General features: G+C 43.7%; 1 protein-coding gene and 1 pseudogene across 4 annotated transcripts in view; both read left to right on the top strand.

Moving 5' to 3' along the window:
- DENND1A (DENN domain containing 1A) overlaps positions 1 to 25,945 on the top strand; it is a 543,444-nt gene that overhangs the window by 357,173 nt on the left and 160,326 nt on the right. For all 4 annotated transcript variants that reach the window (XM_060100633.1, XM_060100635.1, XM_060100634.1 and 1 more), the window contains exon 12: positions 6,272 to 6,373. In XM_060100633.1, coding sequence (XP_059956616.1) covers positions 6,272 to 6,373 — 102 coding nt within the window. The remainder of the gene's footprint in view (positions 1 to 6,271; positions 6,374 to 25,945) is intronic.
- LOC132492528 (mitochondrial fission regulator 1-like) lies at positions 17,627 to 18,460 on the top strand (annotated as a pseudogene).

A 25,945-nucleotide genomic window follows, 5' to 3' on the forward strand; every position in this document is an offset into this window, starting at 1 on the left:
AATCAGAATGTACAGTGGTGATGGTTCAGGGCAGAATTACCTTGTCGTGTGGCATTTGGTCACCATCCTTCATGCGTTGTTATTTTTCACTGTCTGTTATGACTTTATTCTGTGTTCTGGACCTAACACTAATATGTTTATCAACTCATTGTGTTGTAATTTATACACAGCAAACCATCCATTTAAAGTGTATGATTCAATGAATTCTGAGTTTTATACATTCATGAAACCACTACCAATAATGATATAGAATATTTCCATCACCCTCAAAAGACCATTCTTTTTTTAAAAAAATATTTTGTTGCAGTGTTTTGTTTTTTTAATAAATTTATTTATTTTATTTATGGCTGCATTGGGTCTTCGTTGCTGCGCACGGGCTTTCTCTAGTTGCAGCGAGTGGGGGCTACTCTTCGTTGTGGTGCGTGGGCTTCTCATTGCGATGGCTTCTCTTGTTGCGGAGCACAGCCTCTAGGCAAGTGGGCTTCAGTAGTTGTGGCTCGCGGGCTCTAGAGCGCAGGCTCAGTAGCTGTGGCGCATGGGCTTAGGTGCTCTGCGGCATGTGGGATCTTCCCGGACCAGAGCTTGAACCCGTGTCCCCTGCATTGGCAGGCAGATTCTTAACCACTGCACCACCAGGGAAGCCCCCCATTCATTTTTGTTTAAATTTTATTTTGAGCTTCTCATGTGCCAGTCACTAGCCTACGTGCTTTAAAAATGTTAACCCAGGGGCTTCCCTGGTGGCGCAGTGGTTGAGAGTCCGCCTGCCGATGCAGGGGACACGGGTTCGTGCCCCTGTCCCGGAAGATCCCACATGCCGCGGAGCGGCTGGGCCTGCGAGCCATGGCCGTGGAGCCTGTGTGTCCGGAGCCTGTGCTCCGCAACGGGAGAGGCCACAGCAGTGAGAGGCCCGCGTACAGCAAAAAAAAAAAAAAAAAAAAAAAAAAAATGTTAACCCATGTAATCCTCATCACACGCATGAGGTGTAAGCACTGTATACAGAGGAGAAAACTGAGGCACAGAGAGATGAAGTGAAATGCCCAAGTTTACACAGCTGGTGAGTGGCGGAGCTAAGTGAGAACTCAGACAGACTGGCTTCCGGATCCTGTGGGCTTCCTCTCTAGGCTCTACTGCCTCTTGTTCATTCATGCATTCATTCAGAAATTGCCTGCTGTGGGCCAAATATTGAGGTAGGAGCTGAGAATACAGAGATCTGTCTTGGTGGCCCCAAGAAGCCCACAGACCAGGGAAGGAATCGAATGCCTGTATTAATGACTCTAGATCGACGTATTTTTCTGGTTGTGGGAGTAAACCATAGGCTACCATGGGGAAAGGCAAACTTTCTGCTCCCTCGGGCCCTTTGGGGTAAGGTTAGCCAGGCTCCACTGAGGTTCCAAGAAACGTTGAGGGAGACGGGACAGACTGCAAGAGAGCCGCTGTTGGTTGAACGCCTCTTCTGGGTGTCCTGGCAGTCTTGCTAACTCTTCTACGTACATTCACTTATCGAATCCTCATGACAACTCTATGAGGTGGGTACTATCGTGATCCCCATTTTACAGATGAAAACCTGGAGATCTATGAGGTTGAGCCTGTATCCACTCAGCCGCCCTGACCACCTCCCATTCTGTTTTTTCCTTTCTTGTCCCGAAAGGCAGAGGTCAGACTAAGTCTGTCCGTGACAAAGTATAAAGGGAAAGACATTTTTGATTAATAATATTTATGGGAAGATGCCATTTTTGTGTGTTTCTCTGTGTAAGAAATGCCATTTGGAAAGCCGGTGTGCATGTCAGTATCATTTTTTTTTTTTTTTTCATTCTGAGAAAAAGCCTATAGAGTCTGGTGGGGGGAGGGTTTGCAGCTGGCAGGAGCTTTGGCATATGTTGTAACTAAAAAGAGAGGGAATGTGTTGGTGGGACGAGCTACCGGAGAGCTGTCTCGGTGTGCTGCGGTACTAGTAAGTGTTTTAATTGGGTAGGGTTTTTGGAGGACTATTTTGACATCTGCTCGTGTCTTTGCTGATTTTTCTTCACTTAGAGTAGGAAACACAAGCTGTGGATAAAATGACTTTAAAATAATTGGAAGTAAAGATATCTCTCTCAAAGTCGAATTTGAGAGGGACATTCTTTAAGAAGTGGAAAGGAAATTCCACTTCTAGGAATCCATCCTAAAGCACAAGGCTTTATGCCTACAGATTTCACAACAATATTATTTATAATAATTTCTCAAAAACTGGAAATAGCCAACAAAAGGGGCTTGGTTGGGTTTGTTTCTATGAAGTAGAACATTTTGTAGCAATTAGCAATGATCTTTACAAAGCTTTTAATGAAGTGAAATATTGCTTATATTGTAATAAATGAGAAAATCAGAAAGAAACATTACGAATTGTTTCAACTGTGTTTTAAAAAGTAGGGATTGGGGCAGAGGGTTGTGGAAGGAAATACACCAAAACATTATCTCCAGGTAGGGATTAGGATAACCACAGTTTTCTTCTTTGAACTTTTTTGTCTTTCCCATTTTTTTTTACATATGTAATTTTTATGATACAAAAGACATGTCATTTTGCATAAGAGAAAGCAAGCCCTCAGAGTGTTGGTGTAGCTGCATGCCCTACATAGATACTTGTTCTGAAGTCTGAGCAACTGGTTTGAGGACATCTTCAGAAGAGTCAGACTGGGTTCAAACGTCAACTCTGCCGCTCCCTAGCTGTGTGATTTGGACCAGTTTCTTTGACCTCTCTGAGCCTCCTCCTTACCACAGAGCTGGTGATACCTCCCTCACAGCATGGTCAGGGTTAAATGCGGTCACCCAGTAATGGCCCAGTTTCCTTCTCCATCAGCACCGCCCACTCCATCCCCCAGTTTGAGGGGTTTTGTTTTGTTTTTTGCCTTTCTTCATTCCTCTTGTTTCCTTGAGCCTTTCAGGGATAGGGCACCATCCGGCCAAGCTGGCCTCCGATTCTTTCCTTGGGAACATGAGCTTCAGGAAGGCCCTTGAGTCCATGCCAGCCCCTTTGGAAGAGGCCTTACCACCAGGAGGGCAGCATTGTCCTATGAGAGGAAACTGTGCCGACCCAGCTCCTCCTGGAGCCTGGTGCACGGGCATTTTGGTTACTAAGGGGACCCTGGCCTGCTAAGTCAGAAGAAAGAGCCAGGTTTTTTCCTCTTCTTCAGCCTGCTGCCATTGTTCAAAAAGTAAACACTCCACACAGCTTAAGCGGCAAGTCCTCCAACCAGGAGTGGGAAGAAATCAAAAGCCCATTCCAGCCCAGCCGTGGAGAGCCCACAAGGGCTGGTCTGTGTCACTGGGCCCGCACTGGGAACGCAGAAACAACACCCAATTCTGGTCCAGAATCAACAGCCCTGTCTCTGGGCCTTTCAGCCCGAGGCTTCTCTCCAATGGCCGGGCCCCTTGCCCGCATCTGTTTGGGGCTCTCTGGAGCTCTTTGGAGGTCAGATGAGGCAAAATTGGCGATTGTGAGGTGCAGCGACCCTCAGCTCAGTCCTCAAGGCCTGGAGTCACCGGCTGAGTTCCAGAGCCCCTCGTGGCCCCTTCTCCGATTCCGTGTCCAGTGCCAGTCTCAGCCTTTGAAGTGAGAGCCCAGCAGTTACCAACAGGGGCCAGAGGATTTTTGCCCTTAGGCCACTGCCGCTACAGTTTCCAGACTGGCCGTGGGTGACGTGTATATTATAAAAGCAATAATAATAGCGACTGTAAGGCCTACTGTGTGCCCAGTGCTGTGCACACACCACCCCTAATTCGCACAGCAGCCCCAGGGAAGAGGGCTGGGGTGAGGTGAGCAGTCACAGTTATCTTCTCGATTTTACAGATAAAGAGGCCAGTTAGTAGCCACATAACCTTGGGCAAGCCACTTCACCTCAGTTTTTCATCTCTGAAATGGTGATCACTCACCTCCAGCTACTGTTGAAAATGAAAGAATCTGTGTGAAAGTACTTGAGAGCTCTGAAGTGTGATGTAAGTGAAAAAGGTTCTTGTTGAGGCTGTTTTGTAACTTCCTGCTCGTACACTGCGAAGTATTTAACCTGTTGGACTGCAAAGTGAGGCAGCTAAGGAGCCCTGGACAATTCATCATGAGTCTTAATGTTCTCAACTGTAAAATGGGATTGTGCTTTGTAAAACACTAGTTATCAGTGCTGTTTGCTGATAGCATTTTACCCTGTGAATAAAGCAGTCAGTTAATATCAGTTTTGGGATTTGGAGGAAAGAATAAACTTCTAAGTAGGCAAACCTGTCCCTCCCCTGCGGCTCTCAGCCCACAGGAAGCATTTAGTAAATGTATGAATTGATTGATAGGTTTGTGGACTGACTAGCCGCTGGAAAAGTCAACAGCAGAAGAAATTTGAGGCTCCTGGTCTTGTTGAGCGGAAGGGTTCCAGGATCCTGCCCTCTGGGAAGTGTTATTTCAACCCTAGGAGGCTTCTGACCAGCATGGTTCCAACCCTCCTGCTGGGAAGAATTTTCCTTAGGTACGAAATTCTGTCCTAGAGGCTGGGATTTGAGACAACAAACATCAACCAATATTAACGAGCCCTTACCAAGTGCCAGTCATTTTGTTGGGTGCTGGTTATTATGCAGTGCTGAACCAAACTGATGAGCCCCTGAGGGAGGGGGCTTCTGGAGCCAGCAGGGGGGGGGAGGCAGGCAGGCAAAGGGGTGCTAGGGCTCAGAGCGACAAGGGTGGCAGAGGTCAGTTTCACTGGGGGTGTCTGATGACGAAGAGGTTGAGGTGCAGTGCAAGAATATGAGCTGTGGAGGTGGGTGGCCAGTGCTGCGTCACCTCTGCCACTCACCTCACCTCTCTGAACCTCATTTTCCTCAAGTTACCTAAAATGAAGGTAATAGTGTGCACTTTGCAGGATTTGATAAGAATTAAATGAGAATTAGTAAGTAAAACATAGGGCAAGCACTAGTAGGCATCTACTACACTTTAATTGTTGTCCATTTCCAGGGCATTAGCAAACTTAGGCTTAAGCAGCCATCGGGACGTCCAGCTCCATTGCTAACCTATACGGTGCTCTTGGATGAATTAGGAAAAGGTGTCCTAATTCCCTCCCTCCACCAGCACCCACCCCCGCCTTCAACTGTGGCCACTCAGCAAGCACATGGGTTGGCAGATCTCAGCCTCACTTTGGCTGGCTGGGCGTGCTTAGGCAGTGCACCCCTGCACAGTCGTACCCAGTAGCTCAGAGGGAGGCTAATAATGAAACTGACCCCTTCTACATAGGGTGACCACTTAGCCCGCCTTACGCTGCTGCCCTGGTGTAATATGCTCGTTCACATCCACAGCTGTCCCAGTTTGGACCACAAATTATAGGGTCTTTCTGCTTAATCAGGACAAAATGAAAGTTCTAGACTCTAAAGAAATGAGCTTTGATATATGATGGGGTAAGAGGATTGAATGAGATTGGAAGTGTTAGGTAGGCAGGAGGAAAGCAGAGATGGATTCTAGCAGTGGGTAAACAGTGTGATTGAAAACTAGCTTACATACAGTCTTATACTTCTACAGACGATGGACAGTTGCTCCCAGATGGTGGGCTCTTCTTTTCTCATGTTTGGTGAGACCAAACACGAACACCTAGTAGGCACAAGTCTCCCTTACCCTTCCTAGTACTGTACCAGTAGAATAACGGGTTATGGCCAGAGCCTCGGAGCCATGATTCACTAGCTGGATTTCTATGGAAAATGGAACCAATTTGAAAGTGTGACCTTTCTACTTAATGTTAAAGAGAAATGTTAATGTGTTAACACTAGGCTATACAACGTATTCCATACCCAGAAATGCCAAGATCCGAAGGAGATGGGCAAGTAGTCTTTGGTAAATGAGAGGGGATGGATTGAGTGGGGCTGTCATAAGACCCTAGCTGTATATCAGAGTTCCTGGAGCCAGAGGTTTAGACTTCAGCTTCTTCTTCTTCTTCTTCTTTTTTTTTTTAATTTGAAAATATAGGAAAAGAAATAATGTTGGGGTATAAAGATCTCTCCCCCTAGCTGTGTGACCTAGGGCATGTTAACTTAGTCTCTGAAACCCTTTCCACTCCTGGGGCTTGGGGATGACCATACAAGCTCACAGAGTTTTTGTCACAGTTAAATGGCCTCAAACATGTGAACTGCCCGCCACTGAGCCTGCCACGGAGTATACCTTGGTCAGATGTCACTTTTCTTCCTTACTCCCCTTTCCCAGAGAAAGCCAGAGAAGTATCTGTGTCTTCGTGGGGCTTCAATGATTTTCTCTTCTGGATTTTTTTCTTACTTGCAGAAAGTCAGAAACATGGCCCTGGATGATGTCGTGATTCTGAACGTGGACACCAACACCCTGGAAACCCCCTTTGATGACCTCCAGAGCCTCCCAAATGACGTGGTGGGTAATGAGCTCTTGAGTTCTGACTCCCCGGAGCTCATGCAGTGAACGTGCCTTTGGGGAGGAGAAGGGCTGGATACAGCTGTGGTTTTCCTGTAGCCTAAGAACTGCGGGTGGTTTCTGTTACCTCTGGAACCTTTGTCTCGGTGAAGGAAGTTGGGAGGTGGTTCATTTTTTTAGTCTTGTTTTGCTCTCGTAACCCTCATCGGAAGTGACCCCAGGGTCTAGGCGGCCCCTCTTTCTGTGGAGCCTGGGGGTCTTGCCATCCTCATTGCCATTGCTGTGTCCAGAGAGCAGGACGGCCTCCCGGGGTAACCCCACTGAAGGCGGGTGGAAGGGCTTCAGTGTGAGCAATTTGGGGCACTTCAGGCCTACACTGTTTTTCCTGTGCCATCGTCAAACGCAGCTGTTTCCCACGCAGCAGGGTATCTGCTGCCAGTGCTCTGAATGTGGCTCCACGTGCCCTAAATCCTTCTTAGTTACCTCAGGTCTAGACGGAAGGTGGGCCTATTTAGCGAAAAGCAACTGGCTGCCACATTTGCCACGCTGACATCTGACCACACACCTGTCTCATGTTGCCACTCAGAGCTGCCTTGTGGGTGGCTGTTCGAAGTAGACCCAGCCTCCCCCATTGTTTATACGAATGAGGAGGGTCGGGGTTCCCTGGGAAGTACAGTTCTGATGTTTGTGGTTTGGCCTCCAAAACTCTGCTTGCAAGAAAGTCTGTAAAGTCACACTGGCTTACAGGCTGGAAGGAGTGGGTGTTCCTGGCCGTGTGTGCTGATGCGGGGCTGGGCTTGCGTGGTGGCAGGTGGCCACTGCCACTGCATTCCTGCCAGGAGTCCCAGTGGCACCTGGGGGTTAGCTGTCTGGGGAGATTGCTGCTTGTTGGTGGATGGTTTGCAGCAGGGTTTCAGACTCCTCTGCTCTTAACTCACTGTGAGATTTGGGGGGTCCTTTGTGCCATAATTAAACAGTGGCTACGATTCATTGACTTCTATGCGTTAAACACTCATCACTGACTTCCCATTTACTCTTCACACAGCTCTGAGGAAGGGATTTTTCTTATCCTCACTTTACCCACAGAGCTAAAAAGAGGGGGAGCCAAGAAGTGAACCCAGCTCTGTCACTCCACAGACCCCCCCGAGCCCTGCCGCCCCCTAGGTGCCTTCTGCATTCGGGGTCTCATTCAGTTGGCATCCTAGCCCCATGGAGTAGGTGAGGGAGAAAAGAACCTCAGGGAGCACGTGTCTTGCCACAGATCATACGGCTGGCGGGGGCAGAGCCGTGATTGGAGCCTAGTCTGGATGACACCCAGCCCGTGCTGTCTCCAATCCGTGTACACGGTCCCACTCTGAGGCAGAGAGAGATGACAGCGTAGGAGAAATAAAAGTGCCAGACCCTATGAGGTTTGCTGTTGATCATGTCAGGACAGGGTACGTGGTTGGTGTCTCAGGGCCTCTGGGCTGCAATTTGAGTTCTTTTTGGTCCAAGGAATTTGAGCTTTCTATTCCGGTTCCCTTTCAGTGGAAAAGTTCTCCCTGTAAGTCATGGGTGTCTTAGGTATGGACCTTGCAAGTGCTGAATAAATGTGGCAAGTGAGCCTGGGGTATTTGAAGTACAAGGAATGGCCAGGGGCCCCAGGCAGCCCGAGATGAGTGACTTGATGGCTCAGAGACCATGGAATGGACTGACTGTCCCGTATGCAGTGCTCTGAGCCAGGGCTGGGCATCGAACAGCAAAGATGAAGCAGATCTAGTCCTTTCCTTCAAAGAGCATATTCCAGTGGGGGAAACAGACATGTGAATCACATATATCTCAGGGCATAGCATAACAGGGGCCACAAAGAAAATAGGAATCAGACGCAGAGGAGCCCAGGGAGAGGGTAATGAAGGCTTCCTGAAGATGGCACATTCCAAGATGCCTTTCAGCTGATCAGTTAGGTAGCCTCAGGGAACCAAGGAAACTTGAGCAAGGTATTTTCCCTCTCTGAGCTTCAGTTTCCCATCCTCAAAAGAGGACTGCTAGGCCTGTCATTAGATCGATCGTTGTGGCAGGTAACTGAGATGGGGGTGTTCGTCAGTGCTTGACACCGTGCTCACTTGTTGTCAGTGTTTGATAAATGGTGCTGCCTTTGTTCTTAATAAAATCATTGTCAATAATTACAGCCAGAGTTAGAGGACAGTTGGTTCCCTCCATGTCCTAACAGTTCTCAGCCCACATGGAAAGGACCTCCCATTTGCAAGCTGGTTTGTGGAGGGTTGAGAATGTTCCACAGCAGTTGTTTCCAGAATGGGGCTTTAGACTCATCAAAGATTCCAAGATAGTAGTGAGGAGGGAATATGGTCCATATAGTACTTATTGTGTTTCAGTGGAATTCATAGATTTGATTTTTTTTAACTCAGAAAACCAGTTTTTTATTTTTAAAGCTCTGCCATATATCTCTAGTGGGTGTCTGTGGTTACCTGCCACACTCATTCCAGATTGTCTGTGTAGCCAGCAGAGTCTGGCCAACAGCAGACGAAGCCAGAGAGTCACACTGGGGCAGCCGTGCCTTGCTGCTGGTACTGATAACTTGTTGCTTCAGTTCATCTACAGTGACCCTGCCCTTCAAGTCCCAGATCTGGATGCTGGGCCTGTGGCAGCAGAGCCAGTATCTGTTGGGGCTGAAGCACAGGGCGCTGATGATGTCCACACCATCTAGTGTTGAAAGGCGCTTGCCTTCATTGAGGCTACATGAGCTGTCAAGTCCTTGAGAGGGGAAATCTTGTCCGGTACACCTTTGCATCCTCTGCTCGTGGTACAGAACCAGGTCCTTTCAGTGTATCAGCATGTCCACAGTTGACCTCACAATCTCCCCTTTTGCCAAAGCTACTTGTTTACTGCATCTGACAGATTCCACTTCTTAAACTTTCCCAAATCCTTGTCTCCATCCCTCCTAAACACCACCTAATCCAAGCTCTTATTTCTCTCCTGTACTGTTTCCAGCAGCCTCTGAACTGGCTCTTCAGACTCCAGCCCTTCTTCCTCATGTACTAGAGAGCCCTTTCCAAAACATAAATTTAACTTTATTTCTTCCTACTGAAAACCATTTCATCGATGAATATAATTTTAAAAACAAAAAACAAGTTCTGAAGACAAAAACATCCTTCTATAACTTCCCAGTGCCTATAGATTAGAGGCAAGTTCCTTTTGTTGGCTTTGGAATCAGACCTTTGTTTAAATTCTGGCTTCTTCACTTACTAATCATGTGATCTTGGGCAAAATTATGTAAGCTCTCTGAGTCTTAGTTTCCTTATAAGATGTGGTTGTGAGAATTAAATGTAATGAATATAATATGTATAAAGCAGTTATCCTATGAGCTCTATAGGTGGTAGTCAATGATGATGAATTACGGATGCAAATGATGGTTAGCATGGCATGCAGGGCCCTCCTTTATGATAGGATCCTCCCATTTTTTTCCCATAACTTTAGCTCTTTCCTGTCCTTGCTTCAAACCCTATGTTATAGGTGTTTGGCATTAGTAGTTCTCCCAAGCTTACATGTTGTTTCATAACTTCATACTTTGCATACAGTTTCTTTTGTCCCAAATGTCCTACCCCATCTGTTGATCACTAATGAAAAATGAAACTCATTTTTCAAAACTTCGGCTAAACCTAAGTCTGTAAAAACCTTCCCTGACCTCTCCAAGTAGATTTGACCATACCTTTCTCTTTGTCCTCACAAACCCTTATATTGCTTATAAAATTATACTTACCATCCAGTGGTATAATTTATTACACATTTCTGGCTTTCTCTTTTAATTGTGAGTTCTTTGAGGGCAGGAATCAAGTTTTATTCATCTTTGTTTCCGAGGGATGTAGCAGCCACTGAATAGATAGATGGAAGGATGGAAGGGACATATGGATTGGGTTATTTTGGTAGATGAAATCTTGCAAAACATGGCATCCATGCTGGAAATTTTTATTAAAAGAGGCCTTTGTTCTGCTTCTAGCCATGATGGAATAATTGGAACTGAATTTCTCCTCCCTCCATTTACAAATAAAAATCTGGGCAAATATGAAAACAGCTGTTTTCACGTATTGGACAACAAGTAGTGCAGGAATATAATCCCTGAGAGAAAGGAAGCAACTGAGATGAGGCCTATGATCCCTCTGGCTTTCTGCCTTGAGGCATTTTCTGGACCCTGTTGCCAGAGGGGACTCCCCAGCAAAGCACACAATCTTGCTGAATCAAGTGGGTAGAGATCTGAGTTTGAGGGAGAGGTGGTTTAAATTTGCAGGTCAGAGTACCAGATAGGAGGGAGCTACTCAGCAAAAATCTGAATTGAGTCCTCTTCACTAATCTTGTGTAGGCTGATGTGCCCGTGTGTAGAGGGGAGCTCCTAAGAGTAGGAGCCATTCAGGCTCCAGCCAGCCAGGGTAAGATCTTGTTGGTCACTCAGGCAATCATTAGAGACCCACAGAGGCCATGCCTTGGTGCAGTAGTCTAAATTAGCTCTAGAGTAAAGATGATTTTAGCCCTGCCCTAACACAGCTTAAAATCAAGCCTTGAGGAACACAAGACAGAGCTTCTGTGATACTGGTAATGTGCTGGCTTTTGATCTGAGTGCCAAGTACATGGCAATTTATCAAGCTGTACACAAATGATATGTGTACTTTTATGTATGTATGTTAAACCTCAGTAAAAACTTTTAAACAAAACCATTTCTTTTTAAGCCTTATCAGGATCAACCTGATATACAGGAAAATTAACCTGTCAAAGTAAACTTCAACCCTCTTTTAAAAAAGACAACAAAATCTGACACCCAACAATGTAACATTCACAATATCTAGCATCCTATCAAAAAAAATACTAGACAGGTGGGAATGTAAATTGATACAGCCACTATGGAGAACAGTATGGAGGTTCCTTAAAGAACTAAAAAGAGAACTACCATACGACCCAGCAATCCCACTACTGGGCATATACCCTGAGAAAACCATAATTCAAAAAGAGTCATGTACCAAAATGTTCATTGCAGCTCCAGGACATGGAGGCAACCTAAGTGTCCATCAACAGATGAATGGATAAAGAAGATGTGGCACATATATACAATGGAATATTACTCAGCCATAAAAAAGAACGAAACTGAGTTATTTGTAGTGAGGTGGATGGACCTAGAGACTGTCATACAGAGTGAAGTAAGTCAGAAAGAGAAAAACAAATACCGTATGCTAACACATATATATGGAATCTAAAAAAAAAAAAAATCAGAAAAGCCTAGGGGCAAGACAGGAATAAAGATGCAGACCTACTGGAGAATGGTCCTGAGGATAGGGGGAGGGGGAAGGGTAAACTGTGACAAAGTAAGAGAGTGGCATGGACATATATACACTACCAAACTTAAAATAGATAGCTAGTGGGAAGCAGCTGCATAGCAGCGGGAGATCAGTTCGGTGCTTTGTGACCACCTAGAGGGGTGGGATAGGGAGGGTGGGAGGGAGGGAGATGCAAGAGGGAAGAGATATGGGGACATATGACATGTATAACTGATTCACTTTGTTATAAAGCAGAAACTAACACACCATTGTAAAGCAATTATACTCTAATAAAGATGTTAAAAAAAATACTAGACATGTTGAGAATCAGGAAAAATGTAACCCATAACCAAGAGAAAAATTAGTTAACAGAAACAAACTCAAAAATGACGATATGATGGAATTAGCAGATGAGAACCTTAAGATAGACATTATAAAAGTTATAAGTATGCTCATGAATTTAAAGGAAGACTTGAACTAAATGAGGAGAGAAATGGAAGATATAAAAAGAATGAATGAAAGGGAATATCTAGAGGTGAAAGATATAATACCTGGAATGACAATTTCACTGATAGGATTAAAAGGATATTAGACACTACAGCACAAATGATCAATGAACTCAAAGGCATAGCAATAAAAACTATCTATTATGAAGCATAGAAAGGAAAGAGACTGAAAAAGGTTGACAAAACCTCGAGGACCCATAGCACAATATCAAGAGGACTAACATACGTGTAATTAGAATCCTAGAAGGAGAGGAGGGAGGAGAGAGAGAAAAAATATTTAATGAGATTATAGCCAATTTTTTTTCAGTTTTGATGAAAACAATAAACTCAGAGTTCCAGGAAGCTCAATGAACCTCAAGCATAATAGACGCAAACAAAACCACACAAAGGTGCGTCATGATAATTACTCAAAACAAGTGATACAAAGAAAAGTTTAAAATTAGCTAAAGAAGAAAGACACATTATGTAAAAGAAAAAAGTGATTACGGAAGACTTCTTGTAAGAAACAACATGAACCAGAAGATAATGGAATGACTTTTTTTTTTTCATTTTTTTGAGGGGGGGCGGTTTTTTGCAGTACGTGGGCCTCTCACTGCTGTGGCCTCTCCCATTGCGGAGCACAGGCTCCGGACGCACAGGACCAGCGGCCATGGCTCACGGGCCCAGCCGCTCCGCGGCATGTGGGATCTTCCTGGACCGGGGCACAAACCCGCGTCCCCTGCATCGGCAGGCGGACTCTCAACCACTGTGCCACCAGGGAAGCCCTGGAATGACATTTTTAAAGTAATGAAGGAAAATTTTCTTCAACCTCAATATCTGTATCCAGTGAAAATATCCTTCAAAAATAAAGGCAAAATTAAAATTTCTTCAGACAAATAAAAAGTGAAAGAAGTCATTGTCAACAGACCTGCACTGCAAGAAATGTTAAAGGAGGTTCTTCACGTGGCAGAAAAATACCATAGAGAAACTTGGACAATAAGGGAGTGAAGAGTGCCAGGAGTAGTAAATATGTGGGTAAATGTAAGAGACTTCTTTTCTCATTTTTAATTTCTATAAAAGATAATTGAGTATTTAAAGTAAATAATATCAGTGTATTATGTGCTATATGTAGAAGTAAAATGTATGACAACAGTAGGACAAAGGACAGGGGGAGAATGGAAGTATACTGTTTTAAGGTTCTTAAATTACATGTAAACTGTTATAATATTATTTGAAAGTAGACTATTAAGTTAAAAATGTGTATTGTAGGGCTTCCCTGGTGGTGCAGTGGTTGAGAGTCCATCTGCCAATGCAGGGGACACGGGTTCGTGCCCCGGTCTGGGAAGATCCCACATGCTGCGGAGCAGCTGGGCCCGTGAGCCATGGCCACTGAGCCTGTGCGTCCGGAGCCTGTGCTCTGCCACGGGAGAGGCCACAACAGTGAGAGGCCTGTGTACCGCAAAAAAAAAAACAAACAAACAAAAAAATGTGTATTGTAGGATTTCTCTCGTGTCACAGTGGTTAAGAATCCTGCCTGCCAATGCAGGGGACACAGGTTCGAGCCCTGGTCCAGGAAGATCCCACATGCCACAGAGCAACTAAGCCCATGTGCCACAACTACTGAGCCTGTGCTCTAGAGCCCACGAGCCACAACTACTGAGCCTGCGTGCCTAGAGCCTGTGCTCCGCAACAAGAGAAGCCACCACAATGAGAAGCCTGCACACTGCAACGAAGAACAGCCCCCGCTCGACACAACTAGAGAAAGCCCATGCACAGCAGTGAAGACCCAACACAGCCAAAAATAAATAAATAAATAATTTAAGAATGTATATTGTAAACCTTAGAAGAGCTGCTAAGGAAAAAAAATAAGACGGTGATATATAGCTAATAAACCAATACTGAAGATCCAAAAGATTTTGGAGGTGGGAAGGATAAAGGAACCAAACACAGATGGAACAAATAGAAAAGTTAGCAAGGTGATAGATTTACCCAACTATAGTGATTATTACATTAAATGTACATGGTCTAAATACTCCACTTATTGGAGATTATTAAATTATATTTTAAAAGTAAGACCCAATTATATGCTGTCTACAAGAATTCCACTTTAAAGAGTCAGATGAAAAGTAAAAGGGTAGAGAAGATATACCATACAAACACTAATGAAGAGAATTGGTAGGGGAGAAGAGACAAATCTTCCTTATAAAAGAATTCAAATTAATATCTGTCGATATTGTCCTGTTTAGGAGAAGGAGCTTAATCTCTGTGTCTGTACCACACACACACACACACACACACACACACCACTTGAGTGTGGGCCGGACTTAGTGACTTACTTCCAAAACTAGTGTATATAAAGGGAAAAAGAGTAACTTTAGTGGAGAAATGGCAGAAACTACCTTAACCAAGTGATGTCATGTGAATATCACTGTAAACTTGATATGATGTGATGAGGAGGATATGTCACCTTTGTGTTACTCTTTCCAGAAACCCAGTAAAATCATGACAGAACCTTCAGATAAACTCAAATTGAGGGACGTTCTATCAAATACCTGACCAGTACTTCTCAAAACTATCAAGGTCAGGGACTTCCCTGGCGGTCCAGTGGTTAAGACTCCGTGCTTCCACTGCAGGGGGCACAGATTCAATCCCTGGTTGGGGAACTAAGATACCACATGCCACGCAGTGCAGCCAAAAAAAAAAAAAAAGTTTTTTTTTTTTAATTTTTAAAGAAATCTATCAAGGTCATAAAAAACATAGGAAAGACTGGGGAACTGTCACAGACCAGAGGGGACTAAGGAGACATGACAACTAAATGCAGTGTGGAATTCTGGATTGGATTCTAGGATAGAAAAGACGCATTAATGGAAAAACTGGTGAAATCACAATAAAGTTTGGAGTTTAGTTAATAATAATGTACCAAAGTCAGTTTCTTAGTTTTGACAAATGCACCATGGTAATGTAAGATATGGGAAACTGAAACTGCATTGAGGAGTATCTGGGCACTCTCTCTACTATCTTTGCAACTTTTCTGTGAATCTAAGAATATTCCAAAATGTATATTTTTTGAAAAAGAGAAGCAGAAAAAAGGAATTAAGGGAGTATTAGGAACAATTTGATGCCTGTAATTTTGACAAATTGGATGAAATGAACAGATACCTTGAAATACACAAATTATATAAAGTGACTGAAGAAGGAATAGAAAATTGAAAAATAGTACTGTTTCTATTAAAGAAATTTGAATTTGTATTTAAAACTTTCCCACAAAGAAAACTCCAGGCCCAGGTAGCTTCACTGATTAATTCTATCATATATTTTAGGATACATCTTACACTAACTTTTTCAGAAAATAGAGAGGAAAGGAACACCTTCCACCGTATTTTATGAGGTCAGCATTACCCTGACATGAAAATCAAACAAAGAATTTACAAGAAAAAAAAATTTGATCAATATACCTAATAAATATAGATGTAAAAACCTTTAACAAAATATTAGCAAATTGAATCCAGCAATATATAAAAAGGATAATACATCATGATCAAGTGTGTACAGATTGGTTAAATATTTGAAAATAAATCAGTGTAATTTACCGTATCGACAGACTACAAAAGGAAAACTATATCAAAACATCAGCCAAAAAAGTATTTTAGGAAAAATTCAACATCTGTCCTTGATAAAAGCTCTTAGCAAACCTAGGTATCCTCATAGTGATAAAGAGCATCTAGGAAGAACTTACAGCTAACACCGTACTTCGTGGTGAAAGACTGAATGCTTTCCCCTTGAGAATGAGAACGAAAAAAGGATGTTTGCTCTTCCCATTTCTATTCAGCATTGTACTGGAGGTTCTAACCACTCACTAAGACAAGGAAAAGAAATAAAAGCCCTAAAGGTTAGAAAGAAGGAAGAAAAATTGTCTTTATTCAGACAACATGATCATGTATATGGAAAATCCAAAGGGGGTCTCATAAACAAATTTAGTAAAGGTACAGGATAAGGTTAGTATATAAAAACCAAATGTACTTCTATATACTAGTAATGAGCAATTGAAAAATTTTAAAGTACCATTTTAAATAGCATACAAAACACAGAATACTTAGGAATACATTTAACAAAATATGCACAGGATTTGTATACTGAAAGCTATAAAACATTTCTCAGAAAATAATTTAAAAGACCTAAACAAATGGAGAGATACTCCACTTTTTGGATTGGAAGACTCAATATTTTTAAGATGTTAATTTTTCCTAAATTGATCTATAGATTCAATATAATCCCAGCCCAAATTCCAGATGGCTTAAAAAAAAAAAACAACTTGAGCTGATTCTAACATGCACATGAATATGCGAAAGATCTAGAATAGCCAAAACAATGTTGAAAAAGAACAAAGTAGTAGGACTTGTATTACCTACTTTTAAGACTTCCAGTAAAGTTATAGTAAATGTAGATCAACATTGTAGGTAAACATAGAGTTCAATAGAACAGAATAAATAGTTCAGCATTAGGCCCACACGTAAATCGTTAATTGATCTTCAACAAACATGCCAAAGTAATTCAACTGAGAAAGGATAGTTTTCTTCAACAAATGCTACTGGAAGAACTGGATATCTATATGGAAAAAAATGAGTGTTGACTTTTACCTCCTGCAAATATTAACCCAAAATGGATTATAGACCTAAACTTAGAGGCAAAAACTATAAAATGAATAGAAGAAAAGATAGGAGAAAATCTTCATGAACTTAAGGTAAGCATAGTTTTCTTAGTTAAGACATAAAACACAGGGACTTCCCTGGTGGCGCAGTGGTTAAGAATCTGCCTGCCAATGCAGGGGGCATGGGTTCGAGCCCTGGTCCGGGAAGATCCCACATGCCACGGAGCAACTAAGCACATGCACCACAACTACTGAGCCTGTGCTCTAGAGCCCTCAAGCCACAACTACTGAGCCCATGTGCCACAACTACTGAGCCCATGTGCCACAACTACTGAAGCTCGCGCGCCTAGAGCCTGTGATCCGCCAGAAGAGAAGCCACCGCAATGAAGCCCGCGCACCGCAGCAGAGAGTAGCCCCCACTCACTGCAACTAGAGAAAGCTCGTGAACAGCAACGAATACCCAATGCAGCCAAAAAAAAAAAGTCACCATTTTAAAAATGAAGGGGCAAGCCACAAACAGAGAAAATATTCTTGCTACTTATATCTGCAAAAGGACTTTTTCCCCAGAATATATAAAGAACCCTTAAACTGAATAATAAGGCAGCAGCCCAATTAAAAAGTAGGCAAAAGACTTGAAGAGACACTCAACAATAAAAGATATTCAAATGGCCAATAGGGCTGTGGTAGGAGGGGCCGTGAGGAAGATAAGTCTGGTGTTTCTTAAGATGGCCTGATATGAAGGCTTCACGCCTCCTGCCATCCCAAGCCTCCAGAGCTGCCCTGTGGCTGCCTTGTCCTTCAAGTGCAGAGGCCAATTGAAATGTCAGGAATGGAGGCCAATGTGACCATCCCAATCTGGCAAAACAAGCCGTGTGGGGCTGCTCGAAGTGTAGTGAGAAGAATCGGGACCAACCTGCCCCTGAAGCCATGTCCCCGGGCATCCTTTGAGACCCTGCCCAACATCTCTGACCTGTGTCTGAGGCATGTACCCCCAGTCCCTACTCTGGCTGACATCGCCTGGATTGCTGCAGATGTAGAGGAGACTTATGCCCTGGTCAGGAGTGATAATACACGCCCCCTGAGGCACACCTGGAAGCCCAGCCCTCTGATCGTCATTCAGCGCAATGCCTCAGTGCCCAAACTGCGTGGGTCGGAGGAGAGGCTTCTGGCCTTGAAGAAGCCAGCCCTGCCAGCCCTTGGCTGCACCAAAGAGCTGCAGGATGAGCTGAGCCACCTGCACAGCCAGATTGCTAAAATAGTGTCAGCTGATGCAGGAAGTTCAAATGTCTCTTCTCCCTTACCTTGTTTTGGATCCTCATTCCACTCTACAACTTCCTTTGTCATTAGTGACATCACCAAGGAGACCAAGGTACAGGTCCCTGAGCTTCCATCAGTCCCCCTGCTTTGTTCTGCCAGCGCAGAATGTTGCAAACCAGAACACAAAGCTACCTGCAGCTCGTCTGAAGAAGATGACTGCATCTCTCTGTCCAAGGCCAGCAGCTTTGCAGATATGATGGGTATCCACTGAGGGAAGCAGAGCCAAGACCTGAACTGGAGTTTATTGAAGGAGGAAGACCCTGCCATGCTTACCTCTGAGGTCCTAAGGAGGAAGTTTGCTCTGAAGGAAGAAGATACCAGTAGAAGAGGAAACTGATAGCACTCAGCTCTGCAAACTCAGTCTCAGGCTCCTGGAATTCCTTCAGTAGCTGCCTTCCTCACCGCAGATGCTTCTGCCTCTCAATTAGAAATCTTCTGCAACAGTCTTGCCGAAAGCTAGAGCTTGGACCAAGAGAAGAGCTGCACTGTATGTTTTCCATACTTCAAACCTTAGCAGAAGCTAAGGCCTGTTTTGAGCTGAGACACGTTACAGGTAACTGTGTAGGTTGGAATGTCCCAGTTTAAAGGGTGAGATAGAAGTTTCTGTTTTTTCCTTGCCCCTGTGTGAAAATAGGTCCTAAATGAATGACTGACTTCACTGCACTAGACCCCATATCTGGTCTTACTGCACACTTTGTGCCCAGCTGTCACTCTGAGTGGCTTCCTTGCAGCAGAGCAGGGCTGAGGGCAGGGGGCTATGTTTATGTACACGTTCACAGAGCAGGGAAAATCTTATGCTGCTCCATCATGAACTGACACCAGTGCCCAGCAATCACTCTCTCCCCCTTCCCTGTCCAACACCTACATGTAGAGGTCGGGCCACTGGACCAGCTGACACTTGGGCTGCTGGGAGGCCTGGGCTCTTTTTTTCTTAAATATATTTTGTAATACTGTACAACCAAATCTACCCTCCAAGGCCCTGGGGCCTCATTGGTTCCACTAATTGAAAGCTCTTTCTCTTCCACAAACTTAATTTAAGCCCAGTAGGAAAGAGAAATGGAGAGGGGAAAGAGAGTACCATCCTTCTTCCAGGCCCTTGACTGCTCCTTTGCATTGGACCAAGGTTTTTACCTACCACACCGTCCATGACTCGGATGCCCTCAGGTCCATTTTCTCTATGGTATGTATCCTGTGTGTGTTTAGGTTGAAGCACTACCTGACATTAAAGGAAGAATTTGGAGAGAAAAAAGAAAAAAAATGGCCAGTAAGCACAGGGAAAGATGCTCCATGAGGGTGCAAATTGATACCACAAGGAAGGTACTGCTATATACCCACTGGTATGGCTAAAATAAAAAGACTGTGCATTTCTTATAAATGAGTATCTTAAACAAATGTTTACTATGTGACCAAGTAATTTCAGTCTTAGGTATGAACCCAAGAAGATGAAAACTTATGTACACACAGACACATGTACGTGAATGTTTTTAGCAGCTTTGTTCATAATTGCCAAAAACTGGAAACATTCCAGATGTCCTTCAACTGGTGAGGGACAGTGGTATGCCTGTAAAATGGAATACTACTTGGCAATCAAAAGAAACTAAGTACTGGGCTTCCCTGGTGGCGCAGTGGTTGAGAGTCCGCCTGCCGATGCAGGGGACACAGGTTCGTGCCCCGGTCCAGGAAGATCCCACATGCCGCGGAGCGGCTGGGCCCGTGAGCCATGGCTGTTGAGCCTGCGCGTCCGGAGCCTGTGCTCCGCAACGGGAGAGGCCACAGCAGTGACAGGCCTGCGTACTGCAAAAAAAACAAAAAACAAAAAACTAAGTACTGATCTATCCAACAAAATGGATGAATCTCACATTATGCTAAGTGAAATAATCCATTTATTTGACATTTTGGAATAGGCAAAACTGTTGAGAGAGAACTCGGATGAGCGGTTGTCCGGAGCAGGGCTGGGAGGAGCAGCTGACTATCAAGGGGTGTGAGGGGAGTTGGGGTGATGGAGCTGTTCTGTATCTTGATTGTGGGGATGGTTACATGGCTATGTGCGTCTTTCAAAATTCATAAAACTAGCCACCAAAAGTGGTAAATTTTACTGTATGTTAGTCATACCTGGCTTAAAATTTTTATTTTTTTATTTTTATTTTTTGCGGTATGCGGGCCTCTCACTGTTGTGGCCTCTCCCATGGCGGAGCACAGGCTCCGGATGCGTAGGCCCAGCGGCCATGGCTCACGGCCTATCTGTTCCGCGGCATATGGGATCCTCCCGGACCGGGGCACAAACCTGTGTCCCCTGCATTGGCAGGCGGACTCTCAACCACTGCACCACCAGGGAAGCCCAGACTTCATTTTTTTTTTAAATAAATTTATTTATTATTTATTATTTTTTGGCTGCATTGGGTCTTCGTTGCTGATGTTTATCTCAAGCCCATGTGGATGCTTTGAACAGAAACATAATGTCCCTCCCTCCACAGCCATTTAACCAAGCACTCTTCATTTGTTTCTCTCTTAAAATTTAAAGAACATCTCTTGTTCCTTCAAGAGTGTTAAGTATACACTGTTTAGCCAACGGGTAAAATTTGTAGAGCTTTTTAAAAGCTTGGCAAAAGAGAGCTCAGACGCTTCCAGGCTTCCAGCGAGGTGAACATACCACACCTCATCAGTGATTTCCCAGAGCTCAGTCAGGGCCCTTTCTAATATTCTTTGGCCTGAAACTCACAGGTCTTTGTGTATACACGTGTATGCGGAGACATTTACCATCTGCTTACACTCTCTTTTCTTTTACTTCATGCTTTCTGTAACCTGATCAATGCTCTTCTAAATCAGGCTTTCTTATGTGGTGATATATGTAATAGGACATTAAAATACATATTCCCTTTTGACTCAGTAATTCTACTTTTAAGGGTTTTTTTCTGGCAAATACTTCTAAATGGAGAAAGCCACCTAACCAAATAGCATTGTTTATGTTAACTGAAGTTGGGAACAACCTTAATATCCAAAATTAAGGGGAGTGTTTAAGGTGACCTATTCCACTGCTGTTCAGTGGAGTGTGTACCATGCAGTCACTAAAAATGACTGTTGTGAAGAATGTGGGCAACACAGGAAATGCTAAGGATACAATTCAGTGGAAAAAGCAGAATATTGAATGATATATCTACCATGACTATAATTAAGAAAAGCAGCCAGATACTCAGAAGTAAGATTTTTAAAAGAACTTCCAAATTTATCAACAGTGGTATATTAGGCTAGTAAAGTTACGAGTTAACATTTTTTTCTCTCATTTTCTAAATTTTCTGTGATACGATTATTACTAGTTTTATGAGGGAAAAATCATCTTTCCTCCTCTCTCCTGAAACACTTGAATCTTGGCTTTTGGCTTTATGGTTTGTATGTCTTCAGGACTGTAGTTTCTCTTTCTTCTCCATATTCTTTGGGTAAAAAGATCACAAATGACTTAATGATGCGTTTTAAATCACTTAAACTTCTTGTTCTTCCTTGGTGGGATTTTTGAGGGATATCCAAGAGGTTTCTAAGCACGTGAAGAGAGAGAAACCATCTTGAGCAGTCTTCCTTCGTTGGTGTGAGAAGGAGGAGAAGGCAAGGGAAGAAAGATACTGTTTACAGAGCACCTACAGTGCCCCGGCCAGAGTAGTTTCCAGTCCTTCTATGCTGCATCCAAGCTTCTTCACAAGCTGGACGCTGACCCCAGGCAACCTCTCAGCCTCATCTTGCATCACTTCACTACTCATACCCCGTTTCCCAGCCACTAGGAGAGTGATCCCATTCCCCAAGGCCTCATGCTCTTTCACATTTCTGTGCTTCTTTCCATGCTATTCCCTCTGGTTAGGATACCGTTCCTTCTCTGCTTGGCTAAACCTATTTGCTCTATAGGGCACTCCTCAAATGTCACTTCTGTGATGCTTCCACAGCTTGGCACTGGGATTTCATAACATTTTTCCCATCCTTCTTTTATACCACGTACTATATAATAACTCTTGCCCCTCCTAAGCGTTTGGGCTTTACATGGTTGTGAACACAGCCCGGGCACAATGCATGACTCACAGGGGCATTCAATGAGTGTTTGTGGAATGAGTGAATGAATGAAAGAGTGAGCAAAATTTGCAATCTGCTTTGAACTCTAGATCTTAGAAAACTCATTTATTCAACATTGGACTCTTCACTTTGTACAGGTATCTGGAAAAGCAAAGATCTGCAAAGATCAGAGTTCCCTTTTTAAAAGAGACAGGAGAAATTCAGTGTACATTACAGCTACAATTTACTGGGTAAATTGAGTGCCAAGCATTTTGACTCTTTGGTCATGATTACTAAATGCCATTGGGATTTTACTTTATACCCTAAAAATGGATTCTTCAAATTGCAAGTAGTCACCCATTAGTGAAACCATAAAATCAACTTAGTGGGTCACAGCAAGCATTTTTTTAAATGGAGTTGAACAAGGAATATCAGAGTATATCTCAAATAGTATGGGTAAGCATCAATTCATGAAGCTCTTAAATATACATAATATACATATAATACTGGTTTACAAAGTATAATACATTCATTACTCTGTAAATTACACAGTAAAAAAAAAGAGGAAAACCATTGATACATTGTGACCATTTAATCATTAAAATTCATACCTTTTAATGTGTGAACTACCATTTCATTGTATGGATATACACCATAATATATTTGACCTGATAATTTCAAGTTTTGCATCCTTTTTTTTTTCAATAAGTTTATTTATTTATTTGGTTTTGGCTGTGTTGGGTCTTCGTTGCTGCGCGCGGGCTTTCTCTAGTTGCAGCAAGTGGGGGCTATTCTTTGTTGCGTTGTGCGGGCTTCTCATTGCAGTGGCTTCTCTTGTTGCAGAGCTCAGCTCTAGGCACGTGGGCTTCAGTCGTTGTGGCTCGCAGGCTCCAGAGCGCAGGCTCAGTAGTTGTGGCGCACCGGGCTTAGTTGCTCTGCAGCATGTGGGATCTTCCCAGACCAGGGCTCGAACCCATGTCCCCCTGCATTAGCAGGTAGATTCTTTTTTTTTTTTTTTTTGCGGTATGCGGGCCTCTCACTGTTGTGGCCTCTCCCGTTGCGGAGCACAGGCTCCAGACGCGCAGTCTCAGGGGCCATGGCTCACGGGCCCAGCCGCTCCGCGGCATGCGGGATCCTCCCGGATCGGGGCACGAACCCGTATCCCCTGCATCGGCAGGCGGACTCTCAACCACTGCGCCACCAGGGAAGCCCAGCAGGTAGATTCTTAACCACTGAGCCACCAGGGAAGTCCCTCAAGTTTTGCATTCTTTTAAACAGCAGTATGATGGACATATTTGTAACTAAATCTCTGTATCATTTACTTGAATTCCATGAATTGCTAGAAGTAGAATTTCTGAATCATATAAAAATTTATATAAAAATTTAAGGCTTTTGATACATACTTTTAAATACCACCACCTCCCTCAAAAGATTATACCAGTTTTCACTTTTATCAGTAACATGAAAGTTAGCACTTACTTTTGAAAAATTGTTTAAAATTCATATAATTTTTTTGTTGTTGGAAACTATATGCATGTGTAGCTATCCCAGTCACCTGTGTGAGGCCCAGCAGTCATTTGGACCCTGTACTTCTCTTCTGTGCTGTGAAACTGGAAAATGGACAATGGCTTCCTAATTACATTCCTGTCTTCAGTCTCTTCTAACTCCAATCAGTTTTCTGGTCTTTCTAGAGTAAAGTCTTCCTTGACCCTCCCTCAGTAGTTGATTGCTCTATCCTTTGTATTCTCAAAGCACATGGCACATCCTTCTGTTACAGCACTCGTCATGTTATATCGGAATTATTTTTGTCTTCTTGAGTCCTCTCTTCCAACCCCTCTAGGGTAGGGGATAAAAACGCTTCCTTTATGTTTTTATCTGCCCCAGAGTTAAATATATAGCATGTACTCAGTAAATTTTCACTGAGTGAATGACAGCATCTTGTTTAACTGTGACCTCAGGACTGGTTCAAATCACATTAAAATTGGGCTATACCATGTAGCTGACTGTCTGTGGGAGTCCAAAGACAAAACTGGTTTGGGAGGGCCCAGATTCAAATAAGCCCGGAGTCTGCTTGCTGCCTCTCCTCTGGAGTACCCCCGCTTAGAATGCTGGTTGGAGAGAGAGCAGTCTGCTCAGAGATGGCCTTGCTTTGTTAGACCATTGCTAACAGCTTTGTTGGCTGGAGCTTCTCTATGCCATGTTTTTTGCAAAGGCCTGGAAACCTCAGACCCTAGAGATGCTGCTACAGGGCCTCCTAGGTGCTGGTGTGCCATCCTACCTTGTGAGTCAACAATGCATTTAATCCCAGAAGCAAGGGAGCAGACATCACAGGCTGTCTGGCTTAGTAGTCTGGCCCGGGAAATGTCTGAACTAATAGTAAACCTTGCAAAAAACCCATTCTTAAAATCCCAATAGGAAGAAAAATGCCAAGTGGGGAGATGGGTGGGCTCTGATTGTCTTGAGTATCTTATGTAACTCTTTATGTGTATAGGCCTTGTAGACTTAGTACCCTTGTGGAATTGATTCTTCTGCCACGTTAAAACATGTATTGTTAGTATTCTCTAATAGAGTGTTTATTCATTCAACAGGTATTTCCTATGGGGAAATGTTGGTCAAAGGTTACAAACTATAACATGAATAAGTTCCAAGGATCTAATGTACATTGTGGTGACTGTAGTTAGTAATGCTCTATTGCGTACTTGAAATTTGCTAAGAGAGTAGATCTTAAGTGTCCTTATCACATACAAAGAAAAAGTAACTATGTGAAGTGATGAATATGTTAATTAACTTAATTGTGATGATTATTTCAGAATATATACATTTATCAAATCATCACCTTGTGCACTTCAAATATGTGTAATTTTATTTGTCAATTAGACCTCAGTAAAGCCAGAAAAGACAAAAGAAACCAAAACAGGCATTCCCTGAGCACCTACTATGTGTCAGGCTTTGTATTGGGTATAATGGCTGCAGAGATGATTAAGACATGCACCTTCTTCCCAGTGAGGTCACTGGCTGGTTAGTAGAAGAGGTGACAGAAGGCTGGGCTGCCAGTACTGCCCCCACTTCTCCAATCCCAGACCATTCTCTATTGCTGTAAATGAAGGCATAATCTGGAACATGAATGTCACTCTTCAGCTTAAAACCGTTTAATGGTTCCGCATTTTCCTCTGGGTAAAATTCAAGCTCCATAATATGGCCTTTTATAATCTAGTCTCTGCCTGCCTCTCCTGGCACATCTCTTGCCGCTCTCCTACCCACTTATACCAGCAGCTTTGTTTCCATCCACAGGAACCATTCAGAGTGTCCCAGAAGGGCAGATCAGTAGCCAGTTCAGGATTGGAGATTATTTATCCAGCCAAAGTTTTCTGGGTGTGTGCTCAGTGTGTTGGACCATAGAAACATGAACATGTACAAGAAACAGTCACTGTTCCTGGAAAAGGAGAGATGAGCATACTGGGAGGCAGGAATGGAATGCATTGAGGCTGGAGGTGTGAACAAAAGTATAATGCAGGGCTTCCCTGGTGGGGTAGTGGTTGAGAGTCTGCCTGCCGATGTAAGGGACACGGGTTCGTGCCCCGGTCCAGGAAGATCCCACATGACACGGAGCAGCTGGCCCCGTGAGCCATGGCCGCTGAGCCTGTGCGTCCGGGGCCTGTGCTCCGCAACAGGAGAGGCCACAACAGTGAGAGGCCCGTGTACCACAAAAATTAAAAAAAAAAAAAAAAAAAAAGTATAATGCATTTGGGCAGGGAATAATAGTTTAGTCCAGCTGGAGCACAGGGTGTGT

The sequence above is a fragment of the Mesoplodon densirostris genome, chromosome 6, assembly GCF_025265405.1.
Source record: "Mesoplodon densirostris isolate mMesDen1 chromosome 6, mMesDen1 primary haplotype, whole genome shotgun sequence".
NCBI classification, from domain to species: domain Eukaryota; kingdom Metazoa; phylum Chordata; class Mammalia; order Artiodactyla; family Ziphiidae; genus Mesoplodon; species Mesoplodon densirostris.